Consider the following 13,889-nt stretch of genomic DNA (forward strand, 5'->3'; position numbering starts at 1 on the left):
ACAAACGCCCGCCCGAAGAGAAAGCAAACACAAGTTGTTCCAATACAGACGAGTTCTGGGCCAGCCAGCAGCACAACAACATCTCCTAACTGGGAGACGTCTCTGTTCTCTGCTTGTGATTCATCCCAGGGTTTGCCTCCCTCCTGTTCTCTCTCTCTCTCTTTGCTTTCTCATTTTCCACCCCATTTGTATGCTGCGACCCCCAAACATAATCATATTTGAACTGACCACCACCACCCTGATAAGCACTTGAAATGTAGGAGTTACAAGCTCACATCGGCTCGCTTTGCGAGGTGTTGTGAGCTTGTAGATCAGCTATTTTCTTTTTTTTGCCTCTTTCTTATTATTATGTAACAATTTGGCCAATGTTTGACCAGTTCTTACAGTCTATTTTCTTGATTACTTTTGATGCATTGTTGATTCATTTAATTTCTTCTTTATTTTAGGTATTAAAATGTCATGTCACGTGTGTGCGTGTGTGTGTGTGTGTGCGCGCGCGCACGCTTCCAAATCTGTCATTTCAGTAGCCTTCTACAGTATTATGCCTTCAGCTGCCCTTACCAGAAGTATAGTGTGTGATTTCATCAAGCGACACAGTCGTTTCACGTGACAAAGTAGGAATTAAGCATCACGCAAATGCACTCACCTGGTTCGGTGCAGTTTTTAGACATGACGACCTCTGATTCATTATCGTAGCTCACTTGCAGGAGATGACGTCCTTCCCATCGCGCCTCCTCCCCCACCTCCTTATGCAAGGGGCTGAACACGTCATAGCCTGAAACACACAGAGAGAGACTGATTAGTTTCGAGTAACATTTTGCTACAGACATTGCAATGCATTCGGTGCTTGTACAGAATTGAATGTTGCTCCAATGTTGTTACTGTGCTGTCCATGTCAAATACAATAAATTAAACCAAAGTAAATTATTGTAATCACTGCAATAATAACAATTTTACACCCTTACTGTATCTGGGCTTTGGCATTAAGTACTGCATTATAACTGTAAACCATCACAGGTAAATTAATATGCATTGTGCATAATTATTCCATGCATGGTACTTATGCAGAGGTAGTGCAGTTGTTCTTAGGTATGATCCTGTGTAGACCTACTGTGGAGTACTGCAAATGTATGACTGGTTCTCAAATCCTGGAAACTCTGAGATAAGGTTCCTATACATAAGTAAATGTGTGCATGATATGATATACAGTATGTAGAATAAGTTGTTCACAGTCTAGTCAGTGAAGGTGTCAGCCTGATAATGTACTGAACTTGCAGAACTCAGCACATACACAGCACACAACTAGGCCATTTATGTATGCCCATGTGTGTGTGTGTGTGTGTGTGTGTGTGTGTGTGTGTGTGTGTGTGTGTGTGTGTGTGTGTGTGTGTGTGTGTGTGTGTGCGCGCGTGTGTGTGTGTGTGTGTGTGTGTGTGTGTGTGTGTGTGTGTGTGTGAGAGAGAGAAAGATGTGTGTATGTACAGCCTCCAATTAAATAAAGTAAGTCCATGGAGCTCTAAAAACAAGTGTGTGGATGTTCCTTCCTTTTCCTGCATGATTGTGGACATGTCTGGGTGAGCCTCCACCAACTAAAGTGACACAAATACCAATGGATAAGTGTGTGTCTCCCTATATGCCCATCGACCCGGTACAAGCAGGCAGGTGGCAGACAGCACAAACTATGATCCTAGTTGACACTCCTCGTTTCCTTGTAAATGTGAGTCCTGAATTTACTCTGACAAACAAAAGGCAGGAGGAAGATGAGACATAGCACTTTTTACATAATTGTTTGTGATGTTTGTGTGTGACTGTGTGTGTGTGTGTGTGTGTGTGTGTGTGTGTGTGTGTGTGTGTGTGTGTGTGTGTGTGTGTGTGTGTGTGTGTGTGTGTGTGTGTGTGTGTGTGTGTGTGTGTGTGACTGTGTTTGAGAGAGAGAGAGAGAGCTAGCAAGGTCTTTCTCTCTGCCTTTGTAGTCTAAAGGAGAAAATGATCACTGTATCCTTTTCTTATACTGCACTAATGTGATGTGTGGATTGTAACCCAGTATAACATATATAGGCTGGGTGGTCTGTGGGGCAGAGTGCTTGCTCATTGTCATCTGGGTCACCGTATCCCCCCCTCCCCCAGCTCCAACCCTCCCCTCATTTCTTCCACCACCGCGCGATGGGGATGTGGGTTCTTGACTGACGGCCGTGCTGAGGCCCGACTAAAAATAGCCTCAGCAGAGGACTGGATATATTTATCCACACAGAGAAATATGAAACGCTTCAGACTCCTGCAACGTGATGGAGGAGATGAGGGGAGAGGGGAAGAGAGGAGAGGAGGGGAGAGGAGAGGAGGGGGGAAACAGCGGAGGCAGAGACAGAAGGTGCTGAGAGACAATTTTAGCAGAGGAGAGAACAATGGAGAGAAGGAAGGAGACACAGCGACAAATGACGAAGAGGAGGAGAGGCAATTATGGAGAGGAAGAGGGAAACAAAGAAGAGAAGCAGGGAAGAAGAGGGAAGGATGGAGGGATGGACTGAGGAGATATCACTACATGTTGCAATCATGAGGCTGGGACAGAAACCAGCAGGATGAAGCCAGATTTATAATATAATCGCACACTGTGCTATTTGACAAATATAACTGCATGGTTACCGCATTGTGCCGAATATAAGACGACTCCCATTTTTCAAGACTCATTTGTGGAAAAGGAGCATTGAATGTCAGTCTAGTCCCCGATTATACTACGACCCCGTTTTTTAGGATATTTCCATTGGAAATAAATGTCTTATATTCAGAACATATTTTATTTTCATCACAATTTCAGTTGAATATATATATTGTTTTCGTCGAGCAAATTGGCCATCCAACAAAACACAAATATTAGCCACAACTCTGATAAGATTTTATGCGTCTACAGAATAGATGATGTAGTTTATCATGTTTCACTCAGCATGTATTGTAGTAGAAAATACTTCTAAATACTCCTAGATGTATTGCAGGGTTAATGTTCCACTACTGCGGTCTCCATGGATAATGTTCCACTAGAAGCCATACATTACAACTCTGCATTCTGCTATGTGACAAAATACTGCTGAAGTTGTGTGAGCTGAAAATCTGTGAATAAGAAATTCTACAAGCCTTAAACCTGTTTTTTAGCCGCTACCCTCAGTGGCTGTGGTGTTTTGTCTATGGAACATATGGGACATGGAATATGGAATATGGATTGTAGCATTGATGTTGTTGCTATTAACTATGATAATAACCATCAAACACTTAAATGAGATGCACATGAACAATTTGTTGTGATTCACTGCAGACTGGAGAACATACTAGGCTGAACACTGCCAAACCATGTCACTATCATCTTGCAAACAAACCTTCAGTTGTTGTGACACTCTTGACCTCTGCACACTCTTCCCCTAAGCAAATGCTTGTGTGTGTGCGTGCGCGCGCGTGTGTGTGTGTGTGTGTGTGTGTGTGTGTGTGTGTGTTGTAAGTGCAGGAATCATCCACTCCGCTCTAATTTTAGAGCATGGTACCGTAGGGACTGAGCAGCCTAGAAGAGGTTCTGTCTGTCTGTCTGTCTGTCTGTCTGTCTGTCTGTCTGTCTGTCTGTCTGTGTGTCCAGGGCTAATGTTGCAAATCATTTGACCATTCGTTCCAGACCCCATTCATTTTTCCCATACAGATTTAGAAAAGTATTTATATTTATATCAATTCATAAGCCCAGAATCAAGCAATCCAGGATTAATGACCATAAAACATTGTGTTGGGAAAGAAAATATGATATGATATACTATATTTAATCAATACAGTGAATACACTTAGTTTTTTTTATGGAAAGATTTATGAGGTAAGGAAAAGGAAAGGTACTATGTTTACCCAGGGTAACTGTGGACTAAGCTCAAGTACTTCTTTACAGCCAGGCCCTGCTCATAGAACATTTCATGGTAGGGGTTCAATGCCTTGTCCAAGGGCACTTCAGCGGTGGTAATTTTAACGTGCCGGTCCGGGGATACGAACTGGCGACCTTTCCGATATCAAGACCGCTCCGCAAACCGTTCGGCCACCGCTGCCCCAAAAGGTCTGAAACGATGAAACCATAAAATAGCCACCACTGCTAACTGTATGCTAGTCTATAGCTGGGCATGTGTGCAGTCGAAAGTATTTTCAGACTTTGATTTATACACTGTAGCCCTATATGATTACTTAGGGAAACCAAGTTTGTTGTGGTCTTAAGCCCTAACCACACCAAAGGGTCACCATGCAACTCCAAACGGTTGCAAGGAGTTAATGCTAAAACCGTCTTGACCCTTTGGTTTGGTTTGGGCCATTGAATTTCATATGTTGAATCACTAGGGTCAACGTGGGTCAACGTGGGTCAACATGCAACAAGACATATCACACCGCAGGGACAACGCTAAAACCGTCTTGACCCTTTGGTGTGGTTAGGGCTTAAGAGAAAGACAGAGAGAGAGAGACAGAGAGAGAGAGAGAGAGAGAGAGAGAGAGAGAGAGAGAGACAGAGACAGAGACAGAGACAGAGAAAGAGAAAGAGACAGAGACAGAGACAGAGACAGAGACAGAGACAGAGACAGAGACAGAAACAGAAACAGAGAGAGAGAGACAGAGAGAGAGAGAGAGACAGAGACAGAGACAGAGACAGAGACAGAGACAGAGAGAGACAGAGAGAGGTTTGTGTCCGCTCGCTCTGGCTGCTCGCCTTGTTCTCAACATGAAAGTCGTTGAAAGAATGTAGTTTGTAACTAAACCCACAGTCAGATCATACATTAGGTAGTGAACATTGTACACACTAACACTATTAGCATCAATAGCTAATACAATGTAGATTGATATGGAAAATTATATTTTTCCATAGCCCTCCACTCATAAAAGGCTGTGTGGACCCTGCTTCTAAATGAAAGTCTGCAACAACTTTGTAGCTAAGCTGTGAGCTATGTCTGCGCTCAGCCTGATGTCACAGGCGTTCTCTGTGTGTGCTGGACAGAAACAACTGTAACATGCGCAGTTTGATATCTAATAGACCGCGGCCATCTTGCCATTAAGTTAACTAGAGCGGTGCAGGTTGGGCACTGGCCTACTTGGAACGATGCAAGTTGAAAATGAATGCCCCACCCATGCAGTTATTGCCTGTGTCCCTTTTATGCACATATATGGAGTTCTTTGTCAGGCATGCCCAAATATCGAGTCTATGCAGATGTCAGAACATCATTGTGATGTCAGAACTGGCCAGCTCCATATATGGAGATCTAGGGGTGATCAGGTGTGATCAATTGGCTAATTTGGGTCCTGTCCAGAGCCCGGGCAGGGGCCCTGTCCAGAGCCCGGGCAGAGACTTTTGTGCTGGTTCTGGACAACGGTGTATCCAACAGACTCGACACCGGGCACTGCACTCCCTGTGGTGGAGTGGAACGCCAACGGAATTTGAAGTCGGTGGGGTGAACGGTTCCCGAGTTAAGTGGATTACAGACGTACACACGTACGTACGTACGTACACACAGAGACTTGGTGCATTTATAGATAGACTAGACCTGTACGTGCCCGTACCTGACTGACTGTGAAAAGTGAACTGGTTAAGTAGGCTGATCAATTGTCAGGTGTGGGGCTGCCATGGCAATCAATTGGCTGAGGCAGAGGCTGTAAATTGCACAGGTGAGGGGATTTAAGCTGATTAGGCCCACTGGCAGAGCCTGACCAAAGCCTTTTGTGGTGGTTCTGGAGAACCGTGGGTCTGACCGACTCGATTCCGGGCACTGCACTCAAGTCGGTGGGGAAAACGGTTCTCAAGTTACGTGCATTACAACCGTACACACACCCGCACGCATGCACGCACACGCAATCAATCAGATTTATTGTCACTTCCACAATATACACTGGGCATACAGGGGAGCAAAATACCGTTCTCCATGGCTCATGATGCTTCACATTTAAAGACGTGGCTCATTTATAGTAGGATAGCAGGGCCGCAATTTGCCATTGACAACCCATACATCCAAACAGAAAAGTCCTATCTGATTGTATTAAACAACGTCAAACTCACCAACATTGCAGCTGTAAGAAAAGCTTGAATTATCCTCTTTCTATCTGCAATTTTTTTGTCATAAAAATCCAACAAAGACATTTTGTCAAGAAAGTCCTTGCAGGCGGTGATTATTTTTCCCAGTGTTTAGTTTGTAAGAGCTCGCTTTCAGTAAAGCAACGTCCTGCTGCCTCCTGCATTATGTACAAATTCAAAACAGGTAGTATGCAGAGCCATGATGATGACAGATTTGGGTTACGGATTTGGGTGACAGAGGTTTGTATAATTATATGTAGGACATGTAAGATCATGATGTCCTACTAGTTAGTATCTATACTCTTAGCTTTCCTTTACTGTCTGTCTCTCAGCTTACCTACTGTCTGTCTCTCCTACACTGTCTGTCTCTCAGCTTACCATACTGTCTGTCTCTCCTACACTGTCTCCTTCTCAGCTTACCTACTGTCTGTCTCTCCTACACTGTCTCCCTCCAGCAATTTCCTTTACCGTCTGTCATTTCTGTCCAAAGACAATATGAAAATTTGAAAATTAATCTATATGTCATCCCCTTCGTCTGTTGCACCGTCAATCAATACCTGTCTCTTTCTCTCTTTTCATCCATACATCTCTCTTTTATCTCTCTCTACACATCCACGTATGCGAACGGTGCACACACACACACACACACACACACACACACACACACACACACACACACACACACACACACACACACACACACACACACACACACACACACACACACACACACACACACCCAAATATCACACATTCCCTATGTGCCTTATGTCCTATATTGGCTGATGTCACATCCTCCCACGTGTGCGTATGCGTGTGTGAGTCCTATACTGGCTGGCCAGTATCCTATATATCCCAGGCGACCTCATAACGTCAGTTAAAATGGCCGCCCATTCCTCCTCCCTGTCAACACTAATCTGTTAATTCATCTTCATTAGTTGACTGTGCCAGGCTGCTGTGTGTGTGTGCGTGCGTCCGTGTCTGTGTAAATGTGTGCACGTGAATGTGTTTCTGTTCTTCGTGTGAGCATGTCAGTGTGTGTGTGTGTGCGTGTGTGTGTGTGTGTGTGTGTGTGTGTGTGTGTGTGACGTGTATTTATATGCATACTGTATGAGCAGTATAAGTGTATTTTGCTGTTATGTTTATGCATGTGCCTGCTGCTCTCACATGTAGCATGTGTGTATATGTGTTAACAAGTGCATGTGTGCACCACTGCACGCAGGATCATCCCTACTGACATGAAACCTGTATTGTGTGTGTGAGTGCATGTGTGCGTGCGCGGCTGCGTGCACATGAGTTTGTGTGTGTGTCTAGCTGTGTGTGCGTGCGGCGTGCGTGCATATATTCATGTGTGTGAGTGTGTGTGTGTGTGTGTGTGTGTGTGTGTGTGTGTGTGCTTCAATGTTGTCCCTGGAGAGATGAGAATCAGGCCATGAGCACGTGTCTATGCTTCTGCAACATGCCACATGTGATACAAACACCCTTGGCCATTGTACCTTGGATACAGCTATAGTACGGCGTACGCCATAACTGCGTGCTACTGTAGAAGAAAAGATACATGATACCGATTCCGAAACAATATGTACGTATACGTACGTATGTGACATTAGCTTTGTACTAGAGTCATCAGTGCTCAATGTAATTGGTGTATACGGAAATGTTACTATGACACAGGTTTGCACGCATGCGTGCGCGCACACACAAACACACACACACACACACACACACACACACACACACACACACACACACACACACACACACACACACACACACACACACACACACGTGACAATATGTTAAACCTTTATGACTGCTGTTGGGCCAACAATACATCTTGAGAGCATGTTGCATTCTGGACTAATGAGGCTATACTGTGGGTGTAGAAATTGGAATTTCTGCCTTCTACACAGGATTTGTCAATGTGAGCTCAAAAGGGTAAGCCTAGAAAGAAACCCTTGCACGTTTTTCTTTAGAAACTGACATCTGTTGGTTATCATGAATGTTTTAGATTGTCAAACAATTTTGTGCCATTGTAGCATTGCTGGAATATCCTGACATGATAGGTAGGTGTCATGTCAATGTTCCGACAGCACAATATTCCAACGTCGCCATGGCACGTTATTGTACCAACAGATAAGGGACTCGGTCCACTCGGACGACACAAATCCTACCCTGGAGGGTTGGAAGAGTGTGGATATTGTACTTGGGAAGGCACCAAGGCCTACAATGCCGCAGCTGTGGAAACACAGGGTTTCTGATTGATTGCAAAGCGACCCCTTAGGCTTGCGTAGCCCCCGGGTGGATCCAGGGCCACATCAAATAAAACGGCAACAGTTTACACAATTAAACAGCAAAGCACAAATATGCATCTTTAATCTCTGTTAAAGTGTTCTATAGTATGTTGCCGTGTGCATTATGCATGAAGTTTCTGTACACGCCTGACTGCGCATCCATACTGACTGAGTCTGAGTGCTCCAGAGACAACACATGTCTTGCAATGCCATTGAGATTGTTACATGACGTTAGTCCTCTGGGATCTCTACAGCAAACACTGCTGTGCTTGATTTAATGTGGGAATCTCCAGAACAGAGGTCATGTATTAAACTGAAATTCTATTAATAAATATCACATTAATAAAACCTTATAATTAAAATTCACAGTTAATCATAATTTGAATATTACAATAATGTCCATTAGATAAATCATGTACAGTAGTACATCTTTAGTGTGTCTATATACATGCTATCCCTACACACTTTCCACAGATCAGCTTGTTATCCTGCTCTCACCACACAGTACCACATTCCACAGATCAGCTTTCTTACACAGCAAAAAAATGTATTAACAGTACACTGTGGATGACACTCTGGATTTTGTCCATCTATCAGAAACAAATCATTAAATAAATTATACAAATACTCTCCATTAAAAGCATTAAAAGCATCAAATCTATTTAGTCGTATAGCCAAGCAGTCAGTGCAGATGTTCACAACAACTAACTTATGTAGAACTACAAGATCCGTTAGCAGGTTAGCTATCGCATGGGCCTGGCCTGTATTAATAACATGACACAATATTCCACCTCTAGTGCTGTTCTTGGTCAATGATCTTGCGGGAACATCTCACAGCCTGTGTCTAAGTCTCACAATTTATTAGACCCAATATTCTGGCACTGCACTAAACTAACATGTGGGACTCTACTGGCTCGCAGACTGATACTGTTGAATTGGAAGCAAGCACCGGTCCGACTCACACTACACTTATGAAAGATGTTATGCACTAATTGCAATTGGAAAAGGGAATGAAGACAGATTTTACAAGACTTGGCAACCCTTCATTGACTATTTCAATAAGTACACGCTAACCCCTCCTACACAATAGATACCAATCAAAAATTGGAAAAGAAAAAAATAAAAATAAAAAGGAACTTAGTGTTTTTCTTTACTTTTTTTCATAGAAATGTCTGTAATTCAGTTGATATACCCCTCTAAGAGGGCACAACAACTTGTTGGGAAGGTTTGAGAACAAGATCTGTCTGTCCTGTTGTCTTTGTTTTGTTTGTCTGTTACCATCTGTCACTGTTTGTGTAACTGTTGTGTGTGGCAACCAGACTATTGTAAATGTAACACTTTTATTATTTTACTTTCTAGAGTAACCCTAAACTTTGGCACACTACTCTTCCCACAGTTTTTACTGTACGCACTTGAGGCATATGTCAATTTTTTTATGAGTTAATAGCACAGGCAGACTCTTCACTTACTAGAGCATGTCTGAAATAAGTGTCAGAGCTGAAATCGACATGTAAATATGAAATAAATGCTTAAACATGTAACTAGGTGTAATGTTAGAGACCACAGAAGTGAACCTTTCAAGCCTGTTTTCTCAACTCGCTGTTTTCTGCAAGACATTACTCTATAAGCCATGTCTCCAAAACTGGTGGGTCAAGCTATGATTCCCTGCTTTCATATGACATGAAAAAATAAAAAATAAAAAAATCCAATGGCAGTCTCTCAGTCAAATTTGGTCACAAGTCATATTGTATAGTTTCATCGGAGACTGTAAGTGGTATAGTTACAAAACGTGGAGGGTAAATTCATAATAATTACTAAAATTAATGACCTTATAATTATATCGGTCGGCCTCATGGTGGCGCTATAACAGCCCACTTTACGTTTTGGCTTGTAACTCTTGAACCGTGGGTCATAAAATCAAAATTCTTGGGCCATGACGGACATCTCCCCATATAGGCCACGCCCATTTCCATCAAGATATATTTCCCGCCAATTACAATTTTCTTCAAAACACACTTTTATTTTCTAAACCTACAGATTTCGTCCGAAACTCATAGAAATCGTTACACATGATCTCTGGACCTATCCGATTGAGTTTCTTTTTAAATCTGAATTTTAGAAAAAAAAATCCGTATTGTTCGGCCTTAATCATCGTCCGAAGTTAGTGGGAGGGGCCTATTTGACAAAAAAATCCACAAATCCTGAACCAAATGTATATGCACGAGCGCTCACACACATCAATAAATCAATGAAGCTTTGAGTGTTTATGCTTGCTGGGACCACGAGACCTCATCAAGGGAGGTCATTCTGAAGGAAAAAGGGAATAATACAAGATCGATATACTGTACTGAAAGATTCACCCCATTGGTGGTTGTGTGTAATTGGTGTTTAACAAGCGTGACAGCTCGTTAATGGCCTCGTTAAGAACCTCTTTAGCTGGTGCTGTCACACGCCACTCCTGCTGTGAGTGTGATATCGGCTCCAAGGATTTCCTCACACCTTTCATGTGTCTCTGGAGAGTGGAATATAGGAGGTTCCTTGGTACAGGACATGTCAAGGTCTCCTGTGTTGTTTTGGAACAACACACATACACACACACACACACACACACACACGGTAAATGGTGCATTTATATAGCACCTTTATCCAAGGCGCTTTACATAGATTGTGCATTAGTCTAGTCCCCTATTATAATACGACCCAGTTTTTTAGGATATTTCCATTGGAAAAATGTTACCATAGTCTTATATTCAGGCTAATATTGTATATTGCATTGCCAGAGTTGCCCCGGTAATGCTAATCTTGTAGGGCATTTGTAGGTGACAACCAAACTGCTTTAGAATTGAACAACACACACACATGCACACACACACACACACACACACACACACACACACACACACACACACACACACACCATCAGTACAAATCGCCTCTCCGCTGCAGAGATGACTTCTGACAACAGGGTTATGTAACCATGTTGAATTGTCCAAAATGTCCCAAAGCAGACAGGGGGATGATCTGCGGTGAGCTACCAAAAGTGACACAGTATCCCAGAGGAGCTTCACTAATGGACCAAACACCAGGTACACTGTAAAACCCAGAGTGGTCATTTAACTCTGAGAGTGTCCATTTGGTACACCTTTGGGAAAATGAACACTGATGATTTTACTTTGTGTAAACTCTCGAGTGGGCGTGTGTGAGAGAGAGAGAGAGTGTGTGTGTGTGTGTGTGTGTGTGTGTGTGTGTGTGTGTGTGTGTGTGTGTGTGTGTGTGTGTGTGTGTGTGTGTGTGTGTGTGTGTGTGTGTGCGCGCGTGTGTGTGCGTGTGAGAGAGAGAAACAAGGCAAACAGCTAGCAGCTAGGAAATGCATTGAAACCAATTTGACCTTTATTGTTCTTGCAAAATATTTAGCACCAGATAAGATGTAGATCGCCGACCTGTGTTCCAAGACAGACAAGTCTATAGTATATATTGTCTGCTTTGCTAAAAAAAAATCGAGCAGATTTGATTATGCCCAAAACTGCTGTAATGTGATGATCTTCCCTACTTTCTCTCTCTCCCTCGCCTTCTAGCTCTGTTTCTCTTTTGTATGACTTCCTCTATCCCGTGTTCCCATCACTACGCATGCACACACACACACACACACACACACACACACACACACACACACACACACACACACACACACACACACACACACACACACACTTAACATATTTATTTGCATTCACATTTAACAAGAAATTCTTGAACACAAACAATAGTATTACGCAAACTTGGAAAACTGAAAAGTGCTTCACGATACAGATCACGGGTACAGGAAGCATCGCCTTCTCCATATATGGTGACTGCCAATTATATTGCAGACACTGAACAGAATTTTCATTCCGGATGAAGACCCGGAGGGGTCGAAACGTTGAATCCCGAACTTGTACAAATAAACTACTGGGAGCTATCGGTGTGAGGACATCCAACCTTTTTTACTGAACAGAATTTTGCCAATGCCTTAGCTCTCGGCTTGAGCATGCCTGTCTGCCAATCATGCCAATCTGCAGGCCCCTCACGACTGATTTATGGACAATACCGTGGCTTCCAAATATGAACACAAGTGGTAGTACAACACCCACACACCCACACACACACACACACACACACACACACACACACACACACACACACACACACAGTGTGAATACTGTACTGATTGTGTTAGCATTGTTAACTTCCACAGACCAAAAGGCAAACTGCTGGCTAATTGCTGTCTAACAAATCACTCTCTGAAATGAGATAATCAACCTCACAGTGGATTTGAATGTCACACAATCCATATTGACAGATACAATTCCCCTTGCTGTGTTTGGAAAGGCTCAGGCCTGGCATACCCATATGGCCAATGACTGCAATTATTTTCTTAACCAGTTAAACCCTATACTTTGTTGACCAGGGAGACCGTGTTGTTCCCCTGTAGTGACTACATTGTACAAATTCATTTTCAGTGGAAATTGGAGGTTCAGATTAGGCTGGAAAAAGGGCCAGAGTGCACAATGACCACTCTGAGTGAAAAGCCAGGTTCAAAATGCTGTGGTCGTAGCCCTTGTTATTATAGTCTATACTTTACACAGTACTCTTCAGCCATGTATCTATGTGTATCTGTTCTCAAGAACAGATTCCGAGCTGCGCTACCGAATCCTTCGGCAAGGGGCTTTTAGAACATATGTATACATTGGGGATTAATGTATTGAAAACATAAGCGCCCTTATTTTCATGTGTTTGATTAAAAATCAATAAAAAGTAAATAGAAAAAAAGAAAAGAAAACATAAGTTACCCACTGGAAGAGAAGGGCTAAGGGCGGACCAAACGGGCCAACGTCCTGTTAGCCACATTCTATTGGGCAGCAGAGGGCGCTGTTTTTTCTTGGTCTCCAACAGGGCAGGTTGTGGCCTCCTGGTGGCGCTATAATAAGCCAATGTGAAAAGGGTGCCATTTCTTCTTACGCCTTGGATGGCAATTGAATGATTTGACTGGCATTTTGTTCCAAAAATGTGTTTTGCAAAAATCCACCTATTGGTGGCGCTATAACAAGCCAATATGAAAAGGGTGGGATATATTCCTCAGCCTAGTAGGAACGACTGTGAAGGATTTCACGTAAATTCGGCCTGGTGGAGACAATTATGTTATTACATGGAATTAATTAACGCTCATTAGATCAGGCTGGTGTCCTCACATGCACAGACAGACCGTTTCATAGTCCCCACTCTACCTTTGTGGTACAGGACAAAACTATTTTGGAGCAGCTTGAAATTTGCACTTATTTGGTTTGGCACTGCACTGGAAAGCATTAAACAGCTGAAAAGGTATACAATTAGGCTACTGGATCGTATTATAGTAGGTTGAGAACAATTGAACCAACCAGTAGTAATAAAAAACGGTCAGCAGTCTGGGTCCCGGATCAGAGCTGAGAACCACTGCAGTATCCTATAGCTCCTTGCAGAATAATTCACACTTGTGAAAACGTACATCTATAAAA

General features: G+C 43.0%; 1 protein-coding gene across 1 annotated transcript in view; it reads right to left on the minus strand.

Moving 5' to 3' along the window:
• Positions 1 to 13,889, minus strand: part of slc24a3 (solute carrier family 24 member 3) — a gene marked incomplete at its 3' end in the record, with an annotated part of 71,922 nt that overhangs the window by 44,037 nt on the left and 13,996 nt on the right. Inside the window, exon 2 of the mRNA XM_080782313.1 lies at positions 647 to 775. Coding sequence (XP_080638439.1) covers positions 647 to 775 — 129 coding nt within the window. The remainder of the gene's footprint in view (positions 1 to 646; positions 776 to 13,889) is intronic.

The sequence above is a fragment of the Protomyctophum bolini genome (assembly GCF_963924005.1).
Source record: "Protomyctophum bolini genome assembly, chromosome: 14".
NCBI classification, from domain to species: Eukaryota; Metazoa; Chordata; class Actinopteri; order Myctophiformes; family Myctophidae; genus Protomyctophum; species Protomyctophum bolini.